Source organism: Megalopta genalis, chromosome 5 (genome assembly GCF_051020955.1).
Source record: "Megalopta genalis isolate 19385.01 chromosome 5, iyMegGena1_principal, whole genome shotgun sequence".
Lineage (NCBI taxonomy): Eukaryota > Metazoa > Arthropoda > Insecta > Hymenoptera > Halictidae > Megalopta > Megalopta genalis.
In genome coordinates, this window is record NC_135017.1 from 9,857,241 (window position 1) to 9,880,312 (window position 23,072).

Consider the following 23,072-nt stretch of genomic DNA (forward strand, 5'->3'; position numbering starts at 1 on the left):
CTTTCAATGGCTTTTTGCGAACACGAAACACGGTTGGGGGAGAAACGCTGCGACGAAAATTCGATCGCGACGGACACCGGCGGATCTCATGCAGAAACGTGTGGGCGTAATAAGGACACCGATACATATATATATATATATATATATATATATATATATATATATATATATATATATATATATATATATATATTCATTATCTCATTAGGTAATTAAGAGGCGTAATTTCTGCTTAAACGGGTCTCTGTTTCGCATCGGAGCACGCCAGTCCCAGCAACCAACACCTCGCGAATTATAGAACGACGACTTCCGGTGGTTCGATCGATACAAAGCACCGAGATCGTCGAATTTCATCATTGGCTTTATATTTAGAGCGCCGCAAAGCGTCGCCTCTAATTGAACTTTTCGTATCCGCTAGAATCCAACAGGCTGTTTCGAAGAATCATGAAAAATTCTATTTCCCACTGACATTTGCAATTTCCATCTAAATATCGCCGAGAAAAAGTTCAAATGTAACCATCATCGAAATAGGACGCCGCGCTGATCGATCACAACCGGAAATATAAATTTGCTCTGCCTTATCGAACGTATTTTCTTTTTCTCCCCCCGCGGACGGCGGTGCTCGTTAAAACGTCCGTTTCGTTGAATTTAATTCTTCCAGGAAAGAGGCCGTCTATTCCGTAGATCCGACTAAGGAAATTGATAGCCTACGATCTTATCGGCGACTCGTAATCGACGACACGTTGGGCCAGATAAAAAAAAGAACGAGCAACGGTATCAACCGGATTGATTGATTATCAACGTCAGATAAATCCTGAAGTGGTCGTGTTCGGATCGCCGGCGAATTAACTGGCCCGTTACAAAATTACTCCGGATCCGTTCAATTAGTCAACACGACCAGTCTATTTCCTACGGCAATTATCTCTTAGAATATGTACTGTCGCGATAACCGGCGGATATATTTACCCGGCCAGTGTATCGATTTCGACAGTCCAAAAGTCTCTCGGCTCGTTAATAAATAACGAGATCGCTTTCGGACGAAATTTGTCACGGAACGCGTCATCGATTTTCGATTCAATTTGTTCAGGCCTAAATCGATGCTTATAAATACTGATTGTCAATGAGCAATAACGATCTCCATCTTTTAAATCGTGACGGATTCTCTGCTGCATTGTTCAATCGTTACCAACGGACGCTATAGTAGCGACTTGCTGTACCGACGCAGCTAACATTGCAGATGGAGCTTGCAAACATGTTGCGCGACGATATCAACCGAGCCCGTGGCTTCGTTGCGAGAACGAACCGTGGCTCCGTGTTCTTAAAGCGCTGTCCGACCATCTGGCACTCGGTTGAAAATAAGCAACAATGTGGGTAGATGTCTTGGCTTTTATTTCGTAAGAACACTTCTCGTTGATGGTTTGATTATAGCGTGATAAATGCAGATTACTCTACTAGGTTTCGTTGTCGTTGAAGCGGTACAATGGCCAGCCGAGTCTCGGAACATTATTGCACGAGTCTACTTTGCGAGTTCCTGAAGCCTGTCGCTTCAAAAAGTCGCAACAATGTAGACAACAAGATCGGGACCAACGAGCATCGCACGGTACAAAATGGCGCGCGCTCGATACGTTCCTATTCAACATTATTGCACTCGCCGGACTGCAACTTTGTCGGTCAGCTAAAAAAGATAGGGTTGTCCTTTGAGACTCGATGGGGCGATTAGGTTCGGTACAGATGCGTCCGTCCGTTCGTTCAACAGTTTGCATTTTATGGCTTGTTCGGCGCGCTTCTAAGTCTCTTAGGAGTTGTATACCTGATACACAAGAACACTATGATTATCAGTACGCTAACTATGGCTATTCCTATCCCCAACCACAACTCTCCTTGCACGTTGAACTTGTCCAAAGCGATCTCGTATAATGCTAGAGCACCATCCGGTGGTTCACAGGCGGCCTGGACGATGATGTCCTGCCTCTGGATCTGTTTCAGCTTGCAGCTGTTCAGCTTGTTCATGACCTCAGGCTGATGAAGAGAGGGCAGCAGCAGAGACAGGGACCACTGCATCGGGCTGATCTTCTGGTACCAGCCTGGCAGGTTCTCCAGATGCAGGGTGACCCCACCAGCTAGTGTCATCTCCCCTATCACGATCCCCGAAAATAGGGAAGCTAGGTAGATCCACTTGCATGTGTGAGCAAACAGGATGCAAATGAAGTGCTGCAGGATGAGATACAGCAAGCCGATACTCAGATAATTCCACAGAGAGATCAAGGTTTCGTCGGGCACCAGGTGGAGTCCAGACATGGCGTAGCCAGGTGCCAGGTAGATCAGATAGACTATGCACCAAGACACTGCTCCACAAAGCAGCTGGAAAAGAAGGTAGGGCTAGCAGCAGCATTCTTAGCTACCTTCAATCGGGCTTACCTCTGTCAGGATGTAGATGAATCTGCCATAGAGGCCATCTTTGATGTCTCTCTCCACGTTGGGCCTGCAGTCCGCCACCTCGCAGATGGCGATCATGCACAGGGGCCAGAAGAATATGCCTAGGCTGGCATAGTGAAAGCCCACCCTGTCCCTCAGGTACAGATTAGAGTCCCCAGCGACGTCCCAGAATATTGCACCGAGTAGAATGCTGAGCGACGCCGAGACCACGATTTTTTTCAACAGTCTGGTCAGCGTCCAGGGCTGGCTGTAGATCAGCGTCCTCAGCAACAACGCATAGATCTGCATAAAAATGTTAGGGCTCGAGATAGAAGGGGGTAGTGCGCCCGGTGGTCCGGGATCGGTCAGCGGAGGCAGCCTAGTCCTGGCTAATTCCGCTAGGTGGTCTATCCTCTGAGAGGACTCTAGCATCGCTTCGGCCGATAGGTCGTCCAACGTCACCAAGTCCACTGCAAGAAAACATCGTTTTAGGAGCTGCTGATATTGTTTTGCACTTCGGATACGTACAATAATAGTCAGAGGGGTTCTTGAAAGGGGGGCAAGGGAACTCGGCGAGCGCAAAATATGGCAACATATCCCGCCTGAGACCGGAGTACATGATCCTGCCACCGGAAGTCAGCGCCACTCTCGAGACCATTGTCAGGATCTCGTAGGTGGGCGGATGCAAGGTTAGAACCACTAGTCTCTGGCCCCTGTGAGCCCACTGTCTCAGATACTCGACCAGGAAGAACGCGTCGAAGATGTCCAAACCGTGCGTGGGTCTGTCCAGCGCCAAGACATGGGAGTCCTGTAGCAGGCGGCAGGCTAGGGCCAGTCTCCTTGCCTCCGAAGTCGTCAATGAGTTCACTAGACAGTGTTTCGTTGCCTCCAGGCCCAATTCTTGAAGAATGGCGTCGGCCTCCAGCTGGGACGTGTTGGGGCCGCCCCTCAGCAGCATGTAGAAGCTGAGGGTCTGCTGAGCTGTTAGACCGGGACTCAGGCCGCTCTCTGTAGACAGATAGGCGACGCGGGACCTGCGAACACAGTTGAATAATTTTTCTTGGTGATCGTCTTTATGATAGAGATAAAATTGAGAAAAGGGTCTTGTCAAGCCATACCTTAAGGAACGCGAGGACACAGACTTCCCATTCAGCAAGATGTCCCCCCGTTTAATCCTCTTCCGGCCAGCGATGGTCTCCACTATATGCTTGCCCTCCTTCTCGGTGGTCGCCATGATAGCCAGGACCTCGGTGGCGCCCGCCTCCAAGGTGATCCCCCTGAGAAGCGGCAACCCATCGCTTCCGGAAGCTTCCACGCCTCTCAGCTGAAGATGAGGATGCTGCAGACAGGGCACAGGTCTCAGAGGCATGGAGTAGCCCTCCGGCCCGAGCATACCATGGCCTAGACAATGATTTAAATGATTATTCAGTGTAAAAGAGACTATCTTGTGCTACTACGTCATTGTGGCCGGTTCAGCGGTCTACCTCTAGGCTCGTGGACCCCGTAACCGGGGTCTATAGGTGCTATGCTGTGCCTCCGGTTGTTCCTAGGCCCTCCCTGGAGCAGATTAGCTTCGCTGGCACTTCTCAGCCTCGGATTCTCTCTGGAAACCGTCAGCTGAGAATGAGCATGCTCCCTCGGCACAGCGTGAACGTGCCTGAAGTCAGGGTCGCTCCTCGCAGATCGCATGGCCGAGGTCCCATGACCCGAAGTACCCGCGTGGGACACTCTGCGACCCTCCTCGCTGGAATCGTAACCGCTAGACCCGTCCCGGTTGCGCGCGCTAGGAGGCAGCACCCTCGGCAGACCAAACTTCAAGTAAGTATAGGAGTTGCTGGCTAGAGGACTCTTGGGCCCGTATCTGGGGTGCCTGAGGATGCTCTGCACCGTCGAGTCCCGCAGCTGGAAGTTGCCGTAAGGCAGGGGCGACTTCTCCGCGGACCCCAGCGCCGAATCCGTGAAGTCCGAGTTCAGGTTTTGCCTGCAAGACAGATAACTTGAATTGCCGACGTCGCCAGAGGTTTACAGTTGCACGGGGAAGAATCTCTGAGGAATGAGTCACCTGTAAATGGACCAGGCGTGCAGGTCTTCGCTAGCAGGCGGCTCCAATCCCCTGGTATCTAAGGCTCCAGGGACCGAGTATCTCCGTTCCAGCTCCCACGCCTCTGAGCCCATGGTTTCCTGCGTCTGAACAGCGGATTTCCATAGGTTTAGCACCGCACGAGATAGGGTTATTTGGCGCTCTCCGGCCAGACCCCGGGAACACGCGATTATCGGCGTGCCTTCGGAATCGCTGCCGGCCGGAGACTCGAAATTCTCCGCCGTTCGCTCTCACTCCCCCTCTGACTACGGCGGCAGCGTGAAAGGAAAATAGCCGACTAGAATACTGGCCCGAAACGGGCCCGAGGAGAAAACCCGCCGCGAATTCCTGCCGGCCAATTTTTCCACGCTCGTTAACCGTCCGCCCGAGACGCGGAAATACAATTTTTATTGAACATTTTGTTTGTCCTTTGTCCTAAACCCATGGGAGTCGTTTAAATTAAAAATATATTAAAAATCTGGAATTTTTAGATTCGAATCCCCTATCCAAGACTAAAGGTTTTGCTAACCCCGTGGCAGGTCTGCGAAGAGGTGTGACTGATCTGCCTTCCTGCGTGCACTTTTCGAAGGTCCTGGCGGAGATCAGCTTCTTTTCCTTCATCCCCGAAGAGCCGGGACCTCCAACGGTCAGCGCGAACAATAACGACGGAATCGCGAGAGAGGAGAGCCGGTCTTTCCATGCAAATACCTAAGCGTCCGATGGTACTTCGTTCTTTTACAACAGAACCCGATGTTTCCCGTTAGCCGTGTTGACTCACGCTCGTACTTCGGCGCGAGATATCTCGGCGTTCTTTGAGCAGGTTCTTGAAAAATATGAACCGCTCGGCAATGCGGGCTCCTCGAAACGATTTATTTAATTGCGGCGGTCCTGATTCTATTAACACGTCGTTTACATTCCCGGCATCCTTTTTGCGACCAGTCTCACGCCTTTTCTGTGCTACTCTTCGTGGTCGATTAGCCAGGGGATGAGTATACTCTTTCTTACTCATTTAGTTGGTGGAATGCTAAGATCGTTAACTTCCTTATTTAACGACACACGTTTATTCCTAGCGCTCCATAGTTTTCTTTAAAGCAGTCTAAAGATAGTTGAAGACATTGTCCGCAACAATAACCACCCTTCCTGATTTTACAATTATTCGTAGATTCTCTAAATCCGTGATTCTTTTCACCCTGCTCTATTTTTTTAAAAAATCGGATCCCGTTTCCTTATTATTTGCCAACCATTTCGGTGACTAGTTTCGCCTTTATCCAGCCGTTTTCAACGACCCCGATCGAACAAATTGACCATTAATTAGAGCCGGCAATGTTCGTGCGACCGAATGGCGCATTGTTGTCTGAACAGGCGCCAATTAGTTTCAGAACAGCTGGTTCACAGGTGCTGCGCGAGGACACCGACAGATCCTGACGACTCCAGACAGCTGGGTCTCTCTCGTCCACCATCAGCTGATATTTTTATTGATGATAGAGTGTAACGGTACAATCGAGGATCGCCTGAAACGCTACCCAAGATTCTACGTTACTCGCGCCGCCTAATCACTGCTCCTGCAGACCGATACCGCCATTACGGAGGAACTCGGCGGAATTACTACCCAAACTGTGCATTACGAACGGGAATTTTCCTCGAGCCGAATATAGCAGCACCCGGCGTAAACTGTATTTTTCATATTCAACATTTTTCATATTTTCCAGAAGTATAATAATTAAATAATACAAATTGAACGAGTTTATTACGTTACATTGGTGAAACAATTTCGGACCACTTTCAGAAGCGTTTCTAGCGATAACGTAAAACTGTACCCGCATCTGGGAGGCATGTGCGGGTCGACGCCATCTTGGTTCCTCGAGTTACGATCCAATCGTCACGGTTTAAATTGTAACACCGTAATGAAATACAAGAATCTTGTACCTTCTTCGATTTACATTGAGATCAACCGAAGAAGAAACTCTGATTCGACTTGCAGGTGTTGCAACTGCCCTAGAAAATTATTCTCCAGCTAGCAAATAAGCAGCACGATGCTGCAAAGAGGATTCTCTGTGCCGGAAAACCTCGAATCGATCTAAAAGATTTGTGGAGCATTGTGGAGCATTTGCAATCTCTCAGAAAACATTTGTGCCGAACACTTTCTAGCGCCTGTTTCTATCTCGCATATATGCAACATTGTTCTAAAACCATGCGGAGAATTAGCCGAAACGTTTCGTAGGGCTGCAATCACGCCGATGATCAGAAGGACGATCGGAATCGGTATAATCCATCGATGGAACGATATCAACCATTGGTTTTCCGCGGTCTACTAGCTGCAGCGTTAATGGAGGCTCTTTTACGTAACGCGTCACGGTTCTTTTGACCGGTCGATAACTATACTAGGCCTATCCAAGTTAACTGTGCATTTGCATATCCCGTTTACCGCGCGACTCGCGAACCTGGAAACGACTGTTACGACGAATTTTTTCGTTTTTCCGCGTCGAGCCGGCAAAACTTAGCGTCGGTGCACCGGGCGCTGGGAACGAGCCCGTAAAACATTCCGGGACGCTTATGGTTGTTTGCAGAACGTGTGTCCCGTGCTCGGTGAGCCATGCGTGCCACACTGGACGGTGGGAAAATGATATTTAATTGATATCTTTCGTTAATGGCCGGCCACTCACGGTCCGCTGGCTTTCATCGCCATTAGCTGCAGACTCGGCAACACGCGTACCCACACACACACACACACAAAGGAATTATATATATATGAGCGCCTATGCAAATTCACTTTTCGACCTGTTCGAGTTTAGACTTTCGCGCTTCGAAAAGCGATAGTTGTGTGCTACGAGGCCGTCGATCGCGTCACTCAAACGAAATTCCGCTCTGGATTTTGTTTTCCTCGTTCCTTTGTTTAGTTGGAGGCGATGCTAAACCCTTCAAGGTCGCCCGGAGTGCACGCCATTGGCTGAAAGGATCGGCATATGCTTTCTTACTTTGTCAGAAATCCTTGCAGTATTTGAAAACAACGTTGAATAATTATATTTGACATGTTTTATTTTTACGAGATTGTATTTGGTCCCTACGAATTTTTTGGGAGACAGTTTATAGTGATTTCCACCCCTTCCGATTTTTTAGAACCGTGTACAATTATTTTTGGAGCTCCTGGATTTTTTAAAATACCGTGCGTTGTTGTTTCCACCCCTTCCGAATTTTTAGACCTGTGTACAATTATTTCTCGAGCCCCTGGATTTTTCAAAACATCATGCATTATTGTTTCCTCCCCTTCTGATTTTTTAGACCCGTATACAATTATTTTTAGAACCCCTGGATTTTTTAGAACACCGTGCGTTATTGTTTCCACCCCTTCCAATTTCTTAGAACCGTATGCAATTATTTCTCGAGCCCCTGGATTTTTTAAAATATCATGCATTATTGTTTCCTCCCCTTCCGATTTTTTAGACCAGTATACAATCATTTTTAGAACCCCTGGATTTTTTAAAACGCTATCCAGTATCATATTCACCCCTCCAGATTTAGTTACACCTATTCGCCATTAGTTGTAGTCGTCCTAAATTTTTTAAAACACCTTTCCTAACTGTTTCCACCCCCTCCAATTTTTAAGAAGTGTAACTGTAATTTTTCGAGCACATTTACGATAACGTTAACCTCTCTTAAGAAAAAGACTGGTTCTCGAGAGGGTTAATGGTTAATTGCAAGGGGAGGGGCCAAAGGGGGCACCTTTTGATGATATAATGACGGTGTTTACCAGGTGACCACCATGGTAGACGACGTGTTAATAATTCTTGTTAGCCGGCGTGGAACTTGACACGACAGTGCCCGGGTAGGGGACGACACACACTCCGGTTTCGAAATCTCTTCCGGTGGCTGTGGGACTGTCCCACGCACCGATTTCTACGCTCGGCTCTGAATCGTGCGCTCGTGATCCACAGCGTGGATCTTAATGGGGCGATGGCCTGGATCTACCGCGTGCATTTCGCGATATCGAACTTATCAGGCTGCTCCGCTGCTTGTGAAATTCTTGCCGTTACAATGCACACGCGAAAAAAAAGTGGAGTAATTGGTACACGAAAAGTGCGGTAATTGTAGGTGTAAAAAAAAAATTAGAAACGTAGATCCGGCGTGCCACGTGGAGAGCGGAGGAAAAGGCACGACTTGTGCGCGCATCGAAGTCCTCGCGATCATTGTTCGGATGACTCAATCCGATGCCCTCGGGCGTTACAGCGCTTATAATCGGCCCGGTGAAAGTGACGAAGGCGAAATTCAAATTGCCCGCGCGAAACGAGCCGCCCAACGTGCTTCTTGTTCTCCGTTACTGAATTTCTAACGATGCTAGAATACGACAAAATTCGATCTATCGAAGGGCCACGTTTATGTCTCGAAGGGAATCAATTTTTCCAGAGTGGACGTCGCTGGCGATGACCGGGTCACTTTTAACCCGCACCAAGATTTTCACTCTAAGAAGCGATACACTATCTCTTTCAGCATCTTATGCAAAACGTTCGCGCGTAAATTATACGGTTTCCACAGTTTTCAATTATCTGCGATCCGTTCCCATGGTTATTCCCACCATATCGCGCATCGCAACCATCAATGTTATTTTTCATAGCATTTTTTTCCATTTATCTGTATGCCCAGTGTGAAATAGAGACCCGTTACCATGCTATTGTAGTTATCTGTCTACCAAGGTTGCAGCCCCTCTCCCAGAAAGAATCGTTGCCGCTTTTAATAACCATGTTAATGAAGTACCTAATGAAACGATCTTCACATTAGCTACAAAGACATAGTTTGCAACATCATTTTCATAACGCTTTCGTAATTCCTTTGTAACTCGGAACCATAGGTCGCGGGGGACCCGAGATTCTCTCGTCTCGTAATATACACGTGCTGCGGGTCACTCGTGACCCGCTACTCGACTCAAAATCGACTTCGAGGGGTCGGGCAAAATTTTGAAAATTTCGGAAGGCCTACAAGGAGTGGGAGGCCTCATGGGCCTTCGCTTTCACCGGGCCTAGGGCTTTCTCGTTCCGCGAAATCAGGTTCCCAGTCGTTGAACCGGGACCGTGCCGGTTGCTTTATCGCCCGGGTCTCTTTTTCTCCGATTTTCCCTCATGGCACGCAACCGAGGGAAAATCTGCTCGCGTAATCTCTCCAGGAAGCCTCCTAGCGTCGCTTTAGCTCTCTCTCTCTTTCTTCCGCGTGTTCTTCGGGAGGAATTTCGGAGTCTTATTCGCGACAATGACTCACCGGCGGCGTTCACGATGAGCTTTCAACCGAGGCTCGTCGAGTCAAGGTAACGATGCTGGTCCTCCATGATCCGATATCCACCGGTCCTCCTTCGTGGCCCTCGGCTGTTCTAATCGCGCTTCGTGGTCGAATCAACGCGTCCCAAGCGGTGCACTCGGTTTAACGCCACGGAAACCGTCTCTAGCGGACGCATCACTCGATCCGCGGCTACTGACACCGCGACAGACAACGGATCGGTATGTGCGACGCTTGCTGACTCGCATGGAGCCTTTTCTGAACGCTGCCCTCTCTGACAGACGTGCCTTCCGAGGGCCCGAACCCCCCCTCTAGGCCAGGCCCCTTCCCAGGCAGCGCTATGTCTTTCAAGTTCGCAGTGGTGCGCCCACCTGCACCATGGGCCCCTGATCATCGCGCAGTTGGCCCCCAAGATCAGTCAAAGTTGCACTAACTTGACCTTCATTTTAAAAATCGCTACCCAAACTTACGGCCTTCTAACTGGTACGCTACTTTTAGCTACCGTGGAGTACTCAACTTCAGCTTTCAGGAACGAAAGTTTCTTCAAAAAAGAAGCTTAAGGAACAGGAAAAGTGCCAGAAGATGTCCACCTTGTCTCTACAAGTTGCACATTTGATGCCCTCAAGTCGAAGTACAACATTTTTGCAGTAAGATTCATTTAAAGGAGCATCTGTGATGAACCCTTGAAGTGCGGAGGGTTCTGCGAACTAGGCACGTCGTTGCGCTACCCGCCGATGGTGTGTACCTTCGACCTCCCACCAATCTCTGTCCGGAGAGGAGACATTCACCTCACGGAGCCAACTCCCAAGTCCAGGTATCGTTGCCGATGGCTACCTTCTAGCTGCAATGGCTGGCGTGTCGCTACCACGAACACCTAGCTGTCCAGTTGATCCCGCGTCCCCTTAGTTTCAACCAGAGGAGTCGTTCGAATGGTGGAGTGAGTTCCCAATTGACATTCCGTGTGATCAATGTGAATTCGGGAAGATGATACCGTCGGACTGCACCTTGGACATAGCGAACGTGTACCACTCGACGGCGGTGGTGATAGAAGGTAGCTGTGTGAGCAAGACGGAGCCGACTGCGGTGCTCAGGGATGTATCTGCTAGGGTCCACGGCGGAGAGGTCCTAGCCATCTTGGGTTCCAAGGGGTCGGGCAAGAGGGCTCTGCTGGATGTCATTGGTAATAGGCAGAACATGTTTGTGGTGTTGGACTGCTGAACAACTTCGGATCTCTTTCAGCTGGGAGGGCAGAGGGGGAAACAAGAGGCAGAGTCACTCTGAACAATAACCTGCTGACACCGGAGCTATTCAGACGCCACGGGGGATACGTAGCCCACAGATGCCACCTGCTGCCCAGTCTGACAGTTCGACAGACTCTGACCTATGCCATCTGGTTGGCCAACTTGAGCAACAGGGAGGCCAGGGTCAGACAGACTCTGGCAGACCTGGCACTCTCTCAGGTTGCCAACAGGTCAGTCAATGACTTGACGAAACCGGAGTACAGAAGGCTCATGCTGGGGGTTCAGCTGGCTAAGGATCCTACACTGTTGCTCCTCGATGAGCCAACATGGGACACAGACCCTCTGAACACGTATCTAATTGTCTCCATGCTCTGGTCCTACGCTACCAGAAGAGGGTCGATCGTAGTCCTCACTATGGAGACACCTAGATCAGACGTCCTCCCATTTGTGAGTCGAGTGACCCTGCTGTGTCTGGGTGCTGTGGTCTACTCTGGACCCACTAGAAGCATGTTGGATTACTTCACTTACATTGGATTCCCTTGCCCAGAGTTGGAGAACCCTCTGATGTATTACCGTAAGTATAATTCGAGAAAGAAGGCTAGCTAACGAAGAGCAAAACCGAAAATTGAATGTACAGTGTGCCTGTCCACGGTCGACCGTCGCTCCAGGGACCGGTTCCTGGAGTCCAATCAGCAGATATCAGTGCTGGTCGACAAGTTCAAGGCAGAGGGTGTCATCTACATGAAGGAGGCTCCTCAAGTGCCGCCTAACATGAAGGACACGCCTCTCGGCATCATGCACAAAGGCTTGGGTCGGGGGATCAAGCCTGGTTGCTTCTCCACTCTGCTTGCCCTCTATTTGTGAGCGATCATTTGGACGAGTCTTCGTAATGCTTTTGCTATAGTCATTACAGGGTATGAATGTTCTAGGAGAGGCATGGCGGCAACATTCGCGTTCAACAAATCGGGCCTGGGACACTTCGCCACTAGGCTGTTGTTGCTGCCATTCTCTGTGGCATTGATGAGCATTCTGTACTCCCATTCCACGCCGGTACAGTCTAGAATATTCTTGCAGACTGGTGGCTTGACCTTCAACGTGCTGACGTTGTTTTACGTTGCTGGGATTGCCTCCACAGCTCTACTCTGTGAGTACCTTCGTTAATTAGGTGTAACTAAGTTGGTGTTAATAATAAAGTCTTCAGTTCCAGGATATCGTGCCAGATACTACCAGGAAAAAAGGGAAGGCCTCTACGGTGGCGCCATGTTCCTAACAGCATACGCGTTGCTGAGCCTGCCTCTCAGCTTCTTATCTTCCATGATCACCATAGGCATCCTAATACCCATCCTAGAACTAGAGCTATCTTCCTGGGCCTACGCGTCCGGTGTATTATGGGCCAGCTATGTGGCAGCCGAACAGGTGACCGTAGCAGTGATGATGGTGGTTGGGAAGCCGGTGACAGGCGCCATTACGGTTTTATACATGACGCTAGCATCCCTCGTGGTGGCGTCCGGCGCCATCAGGAGCCTTAAGGGTCTACCATATTGGCTAGCAGCAGTGTCCACAGCGTTGCCAGCTAGATACGCCTCCCTGGCTCTGAACCAACTGGCCATCGACATGCCGATGTTCCTGAATCTTCAGTACAACGAAAGCTTCGTCTGTCCTGGAGTGCCTGAGCTCTGTAGGTACCCCGACGGAAGGACCTATCTGATAGAACGATTCACTAGGGAAGGCGAGAACATCTCCGAAGTGTTGAACGTCGATCTTAATCTACTGATCTCTCTAGCATTCGCTGTGGGACTCTGCATATTCAACAGCGTCTTGTATCTTCTTCCTTTACCAGCCAGAGTGAAGGCTAAGTTCCGAGAGTAGGCGATTCTATTCGATCATTGATTACAAAATTATGTTACATTGTTCGCCAAGACTTAGCCGCCGTTAAGTTATTTATGGTAGATTTTATTTAACCTATAGCAAAATCGACCGCGCGCGTGTGTGTGTATGTATAATTTTACAATTGTGAACTCGAGTGTTTTTAAGTAAGCTGCCGTTGTTATTCGCATTCCTCTGAGTCCACCTGCCTCATTTCTCTGACATCATCAGCCACTGAGAATTCGCATCCCGTGGAGCTAACTATTTCGCTCATCTCGACACCAGGCGCGACTTCGATGAGTTTCAATCCCTCCCCCTTCATCACCTCAAAGACTGCCATGTCAGTGATTATCAGATCCACGCATTGGTGTCCTGGCATGCCGTAAAACATAGTTTAGTTAATAGTAAGAACATTAAAGGAATTAATCAATTAACCTAATTCTCTGCAGTTTCTACGTCGGTATTACCTGTCAGCGGCATCGTGCAACTTTTTAATATCTTCGGGTTTCCATTCCGGGACTTGTGTGCCATAGTGACCACCACCTTAGTTCCTGGCGCTGCTGCTAAGTCCATAGCACCCCCCATACCTTTCACCAGTTTCCCCGGAATCATCCAATTCGCCAGATCTCCAGTTTGCGACACTTCCATCGCCCCAAGCATCGTCATATCAACATGACCCCTGGAAGAATCGAAACTCGTACTGATCCTTCGATGAACTAGGAAACTTTCATTGCATACCCTCGAATCATGGCAAAGCTTTCTTCGCTGCCGAAATACGATGCACCCGGCACCACTGTAACTGTTTCCTTGCCGGCGTTGATGAGATCTGGATCGACTTCATTTTCATCTGGGTAAGGCCCAAGACCAAGAATACCGTTTTCCGATTGCAGGGTCACTTTTACATGCTTAGGAATGTATTTGCACGCGAGGACCGGTATACCGATTCCCAAGTTAGCTGCAATTTAGTTGTTTGGACATAAACGCTTACGTTTCCATTGGCGACTTACCATACATTCCATCTTTGAACTCAAGGGCAGCACGTTTTATGATCCTGTCCTTTATTTTACTGGCTGGTGTTACCTTCTTTGGCTTTACACTTTCTTTTGTGCAGCATTTCTAATTAGAAAAGGTCCCTAAAGTAAATCGAAATTGGTGTAGAACAGAGCAATTTATGTTCACGAACCTCCACACGTTTTTCATAACATGGACCCTTAACTATTCTGTCGACATAAATTCCTGACAAATGAACGTGATCGGGGTCCAGTTCGCCAACTTCTACAATCTCTTCGACCTCGGCAATCGCGATCGTGGCCGCCTTGCACATTACCGGATTAAAATTCCTAGCTGATTTTCTAAAAATTAAGTTTCCTGCTTTGTCTGCTTTCCATGCTTTTATGAGGGCATAGTCTCCAGTGATAGCGGTCTCCATAACATAATGTCTACCATCAAACTCTGCTATATCCCTTGGTTCCCCAGATATTTCTGGATTCCCATTACTGTCGTACTTCACAACAACATTACCCTCCTGGATCAGCGTACCACAAGCTGTAGGAGTATAAAAAGCTGGTATGCCAGCACCTCCAGCACGAATACGCTCAGCCAACGTGCCCTGTTTTGATAAATGTCCGATTACTAGGAGTCCATCGTGTTGTTAATTCAATTTCCCTTACATTTTATAATTACCTGAGGAGTTAACTCAACTTCCAGCTTTCCACTAAGGTACTGCTTCTCGAATTCAGGGTTTTCACCCACATAAGAAGCTATCATTCTTTTTATCCTGTATTCCTTCAGAAGCAAACCTAGACCAAAGTCCTCAACGCCTGCATTGTTCGAAACGACGGTTAAATCTTTTACACCTTTTCTCAATACAGCCGCTATTAAGTTCTCCGGAATTCCACATAATCCGAATCCACCAACCAACAGTTTGGCACCGTCCGGCATGTCGCAAATTACTTCGTCGACACATTTGAAAACTTTTCCGTTCCCACAAGGTGAAATTTTTTTGCATTCTTCTTCCGCTTCGGAAATATTTGTTTTGACGGAAAATTTGACTGCGCATATCTGTGAATAGAATTAACTATTCGATGAAAATGAATACAAAATGTATTGACATAAGTTGTTGCATTTTTAAGTCCATATTGAGCATCACTTAAGCGTTAAATAGTTTGCAGTAGTAAATGATTACTAGTATATAATGCGGCTTTATTACGATTAATTATTTACAAATCAGTTATTATCTAGCACTTTCTTGCATATTCTTACATGCATATACCGGGAGGAAGTATAGGTTAAGTTAGGTTAGAGTGAACGGAATGATTTGTTATTTTTTGGAGCAGTTTACGTACCCTCGAAAGTTTAAAATTTTTATAACTGTTTCTCGAACTTTCGCTCATGCGAAAGAGCAAGCAGCTGGCCCTGCTTATAGCAAAAGTCATGATTATGTACTACGTCTTATTCACGGATTTCGAAACTTGTTTGCTAGGTTAAATTACGCCGATGTTCCACTGCTGTGTAATATGTGCATGAATGCGTATGTACATATGTAGATATCAATACCGACTGTGCAGATAACAGACTTATGTGAATTATATCGGTCCTTATTTGCCAATAATTAATCGACTGATAAAGAACGAGATTAGAGGAAAACATCCTGATTTCAAGGTCTGAAAACATGAAAAATCAATTATTAGGAACAGAGGAAAACAATCTAAATCAAGTGTTCTCCAGATTGTTTATTGCCTATTTTCTCATCAATCTTGAGACTTATATACTTCTCTTGCGTTCGTTCTAGTTGCATACTAGGCCTACACGCTAATAAAGTAATAATTTACAATATAATTACTCTGTTAATTATCTCTAATATTATTTGGGTCATAGTTTCCCAATCTATTTTGGCTTACAGCCCGCTTTTCCAAAGTTCACTATTTATCTGAGAATAAACAGAACAAAATAATACAAAATTGGAATGTTATCGTCTCTCGGATTTCCTGAGCGTTGGGAAACTACGATTGAAAGTCATCGCCGGGCAATTATCAAATGTACAATAATCATGGCCTCCAAATTAGCCGTTTTCATCATCGATGTCTTCCAGCTCTGGCATCGGTAACTGCACCCCATAGTTCGATTACAAAATCGTCCGTGAATCCGAAATCCTCTAGGTCCGAATTATCTATTGCCTCCGCGAAATCGATGCTGTTGGCCTTGCCTTCAGACAGCTCCCAGATTTGTGTTGCTAATTCAGTATCATATATACCCATGAAACTCTCCAAAATCACGTTAATTTTGTCGATACCCACTGTCGCTGCATCATCCACCTACGCAAGAAATAATTTTTAAGTAAATATTTTATAATTGATTCATGATAAATTTTCTTTATAAAAAGAACTAATTACTGTTTCGACAATTTGGGCGCTGCCATCAGCTTTGAATCTCAGCGTCTCCTTCCCGGAACCATATCCCGACTTCTTACCCTTTTTAAGGTCCCCCCGTGGACCAATGCTGCCGAATCCATTTTTCAACGGCTCGACGAGCCTCAACGTGAAAGATGAACCTCTTGGAATTTCTTTCAACATTTTAGCCACCTCGAAGTGCCGTTTACCGATCAAGCTATCCGAATCGATCTTCTCAATATGATCCCCGACCTCTATCACCTTTATCCTATCGATTACCGAACCTTCCTTGATGCGTTTAATGAAAGCGTAACCGGCACCATTGTCGGTTATGGTGAGCCCTAGAGCGTCGTCCGATTTCACCAGCTCGATCTCCTTAGGTCTCCCTAAAGCAACAAATCGGTGTTAATATTTATATAACGATTAACAGAATAATGTTGGCTGACCTTTCTTATGAGCGAATATGAAGTCACCCACGCCTATCTGACTGCCTAACAGCTCAGTCATTTCCAGTTTGTGTGTGTTGAGTGTACAGAAGAGTATCTGAAAAAAGAGGAAGTCATATTAGATTCCCATCGAAAGTGAACGTGCGTGTGGAAGCACGATGTCTAGCGAATAGTTGAACATGTTGCACGGAAAATTAAACGGATCAGTATCCTCCCTAATTGTCACGCTAAATTTCTTTAATGAAACTGCCGCGCATGGGCGAACCACGAGTTTCCCGCGCTTTTTAGCGGCGGCCATGACGGGACCATTAAAACCTTGACGCATTAATGCTGTTTTAGCTAATTTAAATTGAGCGGTAGAAAGTTGCGCTACAAGAGCTACTTACTCGACCTCAAGAAATATACCGCTAATTGGTTCAGTTATAAAATCGTTGAATCATTGGCAGTCAACTTTCACTATTAAGCGACGCAACAAGTGGTCCTTATTTAAATGCCTAGCGGCGGCCAGCGTATGAAACGTGTCCGCAACATTTACAACCAGTTATTACGTGTCTCTCTCACAGAGGATGTGTGCTGACGGGAGGCCGCGGCCCGTAACCGATGTTTCCTGTATCCGGGACAGCTCTTCCCGTAAAATACGCGGCGCTGAAGCGTTCAGCTATGCGTGGCCAGACCCAAAATACCATTGCGTCTGGCCCAAACGAAGGGGCCCGTTTGCCCGGTTTCGACTCACTTGATCCACAGGTAGATCGTAGCATTCCCCTATTTTCTGATACAGCTCCCGTACATTGCTGAAGCCCGATATCAGCCCGGTGGGACTGCCATGGGCCAGTTGGCAGTGGAAGACCAAAGGAGGTCTCGAGACCCTCGTCGATCTCCGTTGTTCCTGCGCCTCTGCATTGTTGTTCTTCTGACCACCGCGACCGCCGTTACCGGCGTCGGATGGCGTCTGTTCCCCTTCGTTCCCGTTCTGCTGACTGTAGTTGTTGTTGCCGTGATGGCCGCCGCCGTTCAGCTTCTCTAAAGTCGGCGATCTCTGGGCTGCACGCCCCTTGAACAATGGCATGTCTCTGCAAAAACATTGGTCTGATTAACATATACAGGATACGTAGCAAGTTCTTAGGTAAGAAGCGAATGGTGAAACGACGGGTGCAACGACAACCGAGAGTCTGTGTGTTCATAGAGACGATAACGATAACGGCACGTTTGCAGGCGGTCTTGTGACTTGTGTCAGTGCCAGAAACCACAGACAGCCGATATACCGGTTTTTCAGATTGCTGGTGTCACGTTTCAGTTTCTCACAGTTACCAATTTCATCGCGATCGGCCGCTCGATCACCGATTCAACGATCCCCGACTTCTCGGTTTACGTTTCTCCGCTTACACGTCGACTTATATTTTTAAGTGCCGGACTTTAACAGAGTCTCACGAAAATAAGACGATAGTAGTCGGGGGATTAACATGCATTAATATTGTTTCGAAGCGGTTCCCGCTGAAATCTGGTGCCGCCCACCGGTGACCGGCGCTGTCGATATTAGCGACGATAGGGAATGGGAATGGTTGCGACGTATCTTACCTGGCCTAAGGTTGCTCTGGTCGACGTTCCCGTGCGAAAACAACGGTGCTAGTGGCGCGAAGAAACGAAAAAGTTGCAGCGATACGTCATATCTGACCTACTGTTCGCAGAAAAATTTCTCGCCTGCTGGACACAATATGCTGCTTATCGGTTTTATCGTCATCCGTTATTATCGTAGGTCTGATTCAGTGGCCATGAGAGCGTGCCTCCATCGCAGATCGTTGATCCGACCTCGGTCTCCGCGGTGCATACGAGAACGAATGATTCGTTTTCCGTCGTCGTTAACTGGGTTAAACGATCGTTCGGCGTCGCGCGGAGTCGCGTTTCAAGTTGTTCGTTGATCCGTTTAACGAGCCAGACACCCGTCGATCTATATATTTCCTACGCGATCCAACAGAGAATCGAGAGAGAGACAGAGCACCGTAAGCCTCTCGATCGCGATCACAACTCGCAGGAGCGTGTCGTTGCACTGCCGAACGATTCCCTTTACCGTGGAAAGAACCCTTCAAACACAACGGTCCCCCTCTCTTTTCCCATGAAATGTTGCTTACACTCGTATTCCCACTTCTACAACAGGCTTGGGCGAGCTCTGATATTAGAATTCTTTGTATCGAAAACGTAGATATCATCGTTGATAACGCGAGGATAAGGATTTAGAGAATATCTGCATTGATAGAGAGTTTTGATTAGGTATAGAAAGTGAGATTACGTAACTCGGTTGTTGGTCGATTAATCTAACTTCAAGGATGACGATGCCGTTTCTGAACATCTAGAGATTAGGCATATCATTGATTCTACAGTTCGGACCTTTCGATTTCTTATCGATGAAAATTGAGCGATCAGCTATTTGCGAGAATGTGGCTTGATGACCCTCTGGTGTTAAGTTCGGGAATTTTTGTTGAAACGACTTTATCTACGAGTGGAGGAGCGCACATCGTATTTCAAAATTTCTCTAGATTCTTACTTTCACCAATTTCTAGTCCTTCACCTTCCCTAGTCTTCAGTTTCTTATCTTCTCTAAATTCCTTGTCGCTTACCTTCGCTAGATTGTAGTCCCTGACCTACCGTAATTCGTTACTTTTCCCAGTATGTATCTAGTCCTTTACCTTTTCCCTAGTGTCTAGTCCGTTAGTGTCCCTAGTTCTATTTACCGCCTAGGGTAAAAATGCTTGTCAACCAACTAAACGGTTCAGCGTTTCACAATTAGATGGAGCCACGTGCATATTCTATCATTTAACGCATCTGTAACTGATTTAGAAAACACGAATAACACATTCGTGTATTTATGCAGTAATTTTATTCACAACTCGCGAATTTGTTCAATGAAACACATACGTAATCCGTCAATTACATATCAAGGCATCATAATATTTAATCATGCCGGTTTTTCAAGAGTCATGTGCAGAGGTAATATCTTAAGTTAAATATTAAGTACCAATGTGTGTTTAATGCTTAAGGGTCTTTCAGCAAATTCAAGCTCAGACCATTGTTATAATTCACCCTGGCTCTATGTACCTCAGAATGGGTAGAGCATCCGACTTGAACCCCTGCACTATGTTAAATGGTGTAGCAAGAAGAAGACTACCCGGGGGTTTAGAATATAAGGACAGCTTACTACCCCCTGCAGTTCCACGAGTAAGTTTCCCCATGGAAGATTGATTAAACAAATCTGTTAATTCTTCGTGCTTTTAGTAGACAAAAGAATTGACCCAAGCAATGGAAGAGTCACGTCTACAGGTGTCTCATACCCTGCAATCTTGTCTCCAATCCGATGGAAGGAGAAGATATGCCACACCACCACAGCAGATAGCTGCCTTTAACCGTAGATCCAATCCGGAAGTATCCTCTCCTTGTAGTGTGGAGTGGATAAAGACAAACAAAGATGTTGTGATTGGGGATGACATACTATCTTTGAACCCAGAGGATAACTTCAATGTTCATTTTCCATACAAGAGAGGAGAACTTAATGTTCACTCGGGTCCTGGAGGAAGTTTGAGAGCTGTAATGGCTGATCTAAAAACCATTTGGGAATACGTGCTTACAGACAAAATGGACATTCCTTTAAGAGACTTAAAACATTACAGAGCAGTGCTAATAATTCCAGATATCTATAATAGGCAGTACCTGAAGGAATTAACAACTTTAATGCTCTGTGAGATTGGATTTGGAGCATGCTTTCTTTTGCAGGTACTTAATGAAAGCCGTTATAACCCGCATTCGAGTACTCAAATAATATATAACTTAGTTTCTTCTTTTAAAGGATCATGTAGCGGCCACATTCGGCGCAGGTTTAGGCTATGCCTGCGTGGTCGACGTTGGCGATCAAAAGACATCTGTTTCCTGTGTAGAAGACGGAATTTCCCACAGAAACACCAGAGTCAGAATGGACTATGGGGGTGGTGACATAACTCAGACATTTTTCTGGCTGCTGCAGAAATGCGCATTTCCATACAAAACCTGCGACACCTCGAATAAACTAGACGCTCTGCTTTTGAATCAGCTTAAAAAAGATTTTTGTCACGTCGATCTAAACGTATGCGGATCGCAAGAAAAGACATTCGTCGTTCGCAAACCTAAACAGCAGACAGAGAAATACACGCTGCAAGTAGGCGACGAGTGTCTGGTAGCGCCACTTAGTTTGTTCCAACCAGAATTGTTTAAAGTCACTGGAACCCATAATGTGCACATACAAAAAAGATCAATGGGCGATCCGGAGGACCCACATGATGAAAATTATTTGAGAGAGACTAGCAGGAGGGGTATGAAAGAAAGTTTGGAGCAAACCTCTGAATTGCAAGAGGAAGCAACAGCTCCAACAGCAGTCGGAGAAGAGGAGGTGGTAGTAGATGCCGTAGACTCTGCGCCGATTGCTTTGTCAAATCGTGATTTGGATGCTCCACGAGATTTTGTGGTTGGTCCACAGCAGCTGTTGGGCCTCGATCACGCTGTGCTACAGAGCATCGATCGTTGTCGTATGTATTTGTCGCTGCATGAGTGTCTTTAATTGAAACGTTAAAAGTTTATTCTACTTGATAGCTACTGAAGATTTGAAGAGAAAGATGTACAGTTGCGTGCTGGTCGTGGGCTCAGGGATGAAGTTTCAAGGCATTGGTATGTGGCTCCACAATCGGATTTCCCTTCAAATCCCCTACATGTACAGAGCTGGTAAGTTTGATAAATTGCAAATTTGTAAGGGTTGTTATCGCACGAGAAAATTGTTGTAGAACAACTGGATATAATAACACAGCCAAAAGAAATGGATCCGGGCATGACTGCGTGGAAAGGCGCGGCGATTCTAAGCTGTTTAGAGTCCGCTCAAGAGCTGTGGATTGGTCGTCAAGAATGGGAACACATAGGCGTTAGAGTATTAAGAGAAAGAGCACCGTTTATGTGGTGAAACTTCAAAGTACAAAATTTGTATTTTTATATTTAAGTTTCTATGTTTCGAAGCCCGACATAGAACATTTATAACATGTCCATCAATCTGATCTTATTGCTATCATTCCTGTGTTTAGTAGCGATGTCCGCTTCGATCAAAAAATTTGCGAAGTCGATGACGTCGGGTGTCATGTCGACGTAAACGTCGTCTCCTCCTTTTGTGTACGAAATCGTGAGAAGCTGGAAATTTATTGATATAAGCTACGTGAATGATCTGGTAGCAAAATATTTTTTTAACTTTACCGAAAGAAACTGTCTGATTTCTTGATTTTCTGGGAACAGGATGTCGACCACGTCGTCCTGTAACATTAAATTAATTAAGTCATTGTAACAAAAGTCTGTGTATTTCTTTGGCTTACCAAATCCTGTTTCACTTCATGGAATATATTTTTAGTTATAGCTTCTTCTGCACTGTATGTTGTAGTCCCTGCATGCTCAGCCTGTTCTATGTAAACACTTTCCATGTTCTTCAGCCCTATTTTTTTGTCTTGTAAACTATGACAGATATAATGTAAGTGTTATTAAATAATTCTAAAAATACTGTGGCCCCCAATATTATAAAAAATAATCTTGAATATTTAAGTTGTCAAATTAATATATATATTTTTGGTTCTTCTAAACAAGAGTCACGATTTTTATTTGATTCTATGGGGGCCAGACAATTTTTCTGTAGGTCCTGTAAGGATCTACTGTACACATTCATTTTACAAACTATGCTATGTCTTGCTGGATCTCTGACAAGCAGTCTTTCATGTTTTCCTGCAGATTTAGAGTGTTTTTAATTTCGTCCCTCAAGCAACTCATGACATCCTCTTCTATATGCGACGACTTAGGTAAAGGATAATCCTTTGGTTCTTCTTGAGCAATTTCATTAAGCAAACTAATGCACATTTTGGACTGCTTCTTTGGGATTTCGTCTACATTATTGTACTGACTGGAACTTGATGCATTCATTTCAGAAGATTTGAGCACTAATTCATCTATTTGCCATAATCGTTCCGTCCTCGTGTCTTTCAGCATGTTATAAGTATCCGCCAAAGTAAACTCCATTGTTAATATATCAAGATATGTAATGAAATATGTACAAGATATACATATGTCGAGATATGTACACAATGATCACCGATTCCCTTTAAACACGCGGGAAAACCTTAGTATACCGTATTGAAATAGAATATTTGCGCCATCTATGCTTGGTATGTTATCGCAATTATTTTCAAGTCATAATTACTCATTCGAGATGTGCAATTGTTTAGTTCTAATTTGAGTTACCGAAAGTTAAAAAATATCAACAGGAAGACATTAAAATTTAATTTTTAGTTGATTATTATTGCAATTGATAATAGTGCTCCTTTCGGGA

General features: G+C 46.1%; 6 protein-coding genes across 9 annotated transcripts; 2 read left to right on the plus strand and 4 right to left on the minus strand.

Annotated features, from left to right (window-relative positions):
* Positions 1-1,372: 1,372 nt before the first annotated feature.
* Positions 1,373-10,275, minus strand: LOC117220917 (ATP-binding cassette sub-family G member 8). The gene is made up of 7 exons (XM_033471377.2): positions 9,743-10,275; positions 4,478-4,602; positions 3,900-4,396; positions 3,534-3,816; positions 2,944-3,449; positions 2,419-2,885; positions 1,373-2,361 (listed from the first exon to the last, which is right to left on the minus strand). Exons 2-7 carry the CDS (start codon positions 4,588-4,590, stop codon positions 1,765-1,767), a joined length of 2,463 nt encoding a protein of 820 aa, XP_033327268.2. The 5' UTR covers positions 4,591-4,602; positions 9,743-10,275; the 3' UTR covers positions 1,373-1,764.
* A 104-nt stretch (positions 10,276-10,379) lies between these two features.
* Positions 10,380-13,035, plus strand: LOC117220918 (ATP-binding cassette sub-family G member 5). The gene is made up of 5 exons (XM_033471379.2): positions 10,380-10,937; positions 10,997-11,572; positions 11,636-11,858; positions 11,928-12,142; positions 12,200-13,035. The coding sequence occupies exons 1-5, from the start codon at positions 10,742-10,744 to the stop codon at positions 12,865-12,867; spliced, it is 1,878 nt and encodes a 625-aa protein (XP_033327270.1). The 5' UTR covers positions 10,380-10,741; the 3' UTR covers positions 12,868-13,035.
* SCOT (Succinyl-CoA:3-ketoacid CoA transferase) lies at positions 12,931-15,407 on the minus strand. The gene is made up of 7 exons (XM_033471387.2): positions 15,210-15,407; positions 14,548-14,925; positions 14,048-14,473; positions 13,872-13,980; positions 13,603-13,819; positions 13,332-13,543; positions 12,931-13,236 (listed from the first exon to the last, which is right to left on the minus strand). The coding sequence occupies exons 1-7, from the start codon at positions 15,297-15,299 to the stop codon at positions 13,046-13,048; spliced, it is 1,623 nt and encodes a 540-aa protein (XP_033327278.2). The 5' UTR covers positions 15,300-15,407; the 3' UTR covers positions 12,931-13,045.
* Positions 15,408-15,576: 169 nt separating this feature from the next.
* kermit (PDZ domain-containing protein GIPC-like protein kermit) lies at positions 15,577-17,765 on the minus strand. The gene is made up of 4 exons (XM_033471389.2): positions 17,433-17,765; positions 16,700-16,796; positions 16,257-16,639; positions 15,577-16,178 (listed from the first exon to the last, which is right to left on the minus strand). Exons 1-4 carry the CDS (start codon positions 17,763-17,765, stop codon positions 15,939-15,941), a joined length of 1,053 nt encoding a protein of 350 aa, XP_033327280.2. The 3' UTR covers positions 15,577-15,938.
* On the plus strand, positions 17,697-22,048 carry Arp8 (Actin-related protein 8). 4 transcript variants are annotated; one of them, XM_076521606.1, is made up of 6 exons: positions 17,697-17,822; positions 19,742-19,909; positions 19,970-20,461; positions 20,535-21,246; positions 21,311-21,439; positions 21,499-22,048. In XM_076521606.1, exons 2-6 carry the CDS (start codon positions 19,784-19,786, stop codon positions 21,669-21,671), a joined length of 1,632 nt encoding a protein of 543 aa, XP_076377721.1. In that variant the 5' UTR covers positions 17,697-17,822; positions 19,742-19,783; the 3' UTR covers positions 21,672-22,048. The 4 variants fall into 4 exon arrangements, with proteins under 4 accessions (XP_076377721.1, XP_033327273.1, XP_033327272.2 ...); XM_033471382.2 differs by lacking the exon at positions 17,697-17,822 and adding an exon at positions 19,075-19,681 and having other exon boundaries at positions 19,732-19,909; positions 19,967-20,461; XM_033471381.2 differs by lacking the exon at positions 17,697-17,822 and adding an exon at positions 19,075-19,681 and having other exon boundaries at positions 19,732-19,909.
* On the minus strand, positions 21,642-23,004 carry LOC117220924 (uncharacterized). The gene is made up of 4 exons (XM_033471390.2): positions 22,425-23,004; positions 22,072-22,207; positions 21,956-22,012; positions 21,642-21,892 (listed from the first exon to the last, which is right to left on the minus strand). The coding sequence occupies exons 1-4, from the start codon at positions 22,760-22,762 to the stop codon at positions 21,740-21,742; spliced, it is 684 nt and encodes a 227-aa protein (XP_033327281.1). The 5' UTR covers positions 22,763-23,004; the 3' UTR covers positions 21,642-21,739.
* Positions 23,005-23,072: the final 68 nt, after the last annotated feature.

What these genes read in the sequence shown, in the direction of transcription:
- LOC117220918 (XM_033471379.2), top strand. Translation starts at nt 10,742, where the DNA reads ATGATACCGTCGGACTGCACCTTGGACATAGCGAACGTGTACCACTCG. An exon ending in GGCTCTGCTGGATGTCATTG is followed by an intron (nt 10,938 to 10,996) that starts GTAATAGGCAGA and finishes GATCTCTTTCAG; the next exon opens with CTGGGAGGGCAGAGGGGGAA. An exon ending in GAACCCTCTGATGTATTACC is followed by an intron (nt 11,573 to 11,635) that starts GTAAGTATAATT and finishes TTGAATGTACAG; the next exon opens with TGTGCCTGTCCACGGTCGAC.
- SCOT (XM_033471387.2), bottom strand. Translation starts at nt 15,299, where the DNA reads ATGACTTTTGCTATAAGCAGGGCCAGCTGCTTGCTCTTTCGCATGAGC. An exon ending in AAGTTGAGTTAACTCCTCAG is followed by an intron (nt 14,474 to 14,547) that starts GTAATTATAAAA and finishes TTATCAAAACAG; the next exon opens with GGCACGTTGGCTGAGCGTAT. An exon ending in GTTCAAAGATGGAATGTATG is followed by an intron (nt 13,820 to 13,871) that starts GTAAGTCGCCAA and finishes ACTAAATTGCAG; the next exon opens with CTAACTTGGGAATCGGTATA.
- LOC117220924 (XM_033471390.2), bottom strand. Translation starts at nt 22,762, where the DNA reads ATGGAGTTTACTTTGGCGGATACTTATAACATGCTGAAAGACACGAGG. An exon ending in ATGAAGTGAAACAGGATTTG is followed by an intron (nt 22,013 to 22,071) that starts GTAAGCCAAAGA and finishes TTAATGTTACAG; the next exon opens with GACGACGTGGTCGACATCCT. An exon ending in AAATCAGACAGTTTCTTTCG is followed by an intron (nt 21,893 to 21,955) that starts GTAAAGTTAAAA and finishes ATAAATTTCCAG; the next exon opens with CTTCTCACGATTTCGTACAC.
- LOC117220917 (XM_033471377.2), bottom strand. Translation starts at nt 4,590, where the DNA reads ATGGGCTCAGAGGCGTGGGAGCTGGAACGGAGATACTCGGTCCCTGGA. An exon ending in GAACCCCTCTGACTATTATT is followed by an intron (nt 2,886 to 2,943) that starts GTACGTATCCGA and finishes GTTTTCTTGCAG; the next exon opens with TGGACTTGGTGACGTTGGAC. An exon ending in TCATCTACATCCTGACAGAG is followed by an intron (nt 2,362 to 2,418) that starts GTAAGCCCGATT and finishes CTTCTTTTCCAG; the next exon opens with CTGCTTTGTGGAGCAGTGTC.
- Arp8 (XM_033471380.2), top strand. Translation starts at nt 19,652, where the DNA reads ATGCCGGTTTTTCAAGAGTCATGTGCAGAG. An exon ending in TTCAAGAGTCATGTGCAGAG is followed by an intron (nt 19,682 to 19,741) that starts GTAATATCTTAA and finishes AGGGTCTTTCAG; the next exon opens with CAAATTCAAGCTCAGACCAT. An exon ending in TACCCCCTGCAGTTCCACGA is followed by an intron (nt 19,910 to 19,969) that starts GTAAGTTTCCCC and finishes TGCTTTTAGTAG; the next exon opens with ACAAAAGAATTGACCCAAGC.
- kermit (XM_033471389.2), bottom strand. Translation starts at nt 17,765, where the DNA reads ATGCCATTGTTCAAGGGGCGTGCAGCCCAGAGATCGCCGACTTTAGAG. An exon ending in ACGATCTACCTGTGGATCAA is followed by an intron (nt 16,797 to 17,432) that starts GTGAGTCGAAAC and finishes CTCTTTTTTCAG; the next exon opens with ATACTCTTCTGTACACTCAA. An exon ending in GCGCCCAAATTGTCGAAACA is followed by an intron (nt 16,179 to 16,256) that starts GTAATTAGTTCT and finishes TTTCTTGCGTAG; the next exon opens with GTGGATGATGCAGCGACAGT.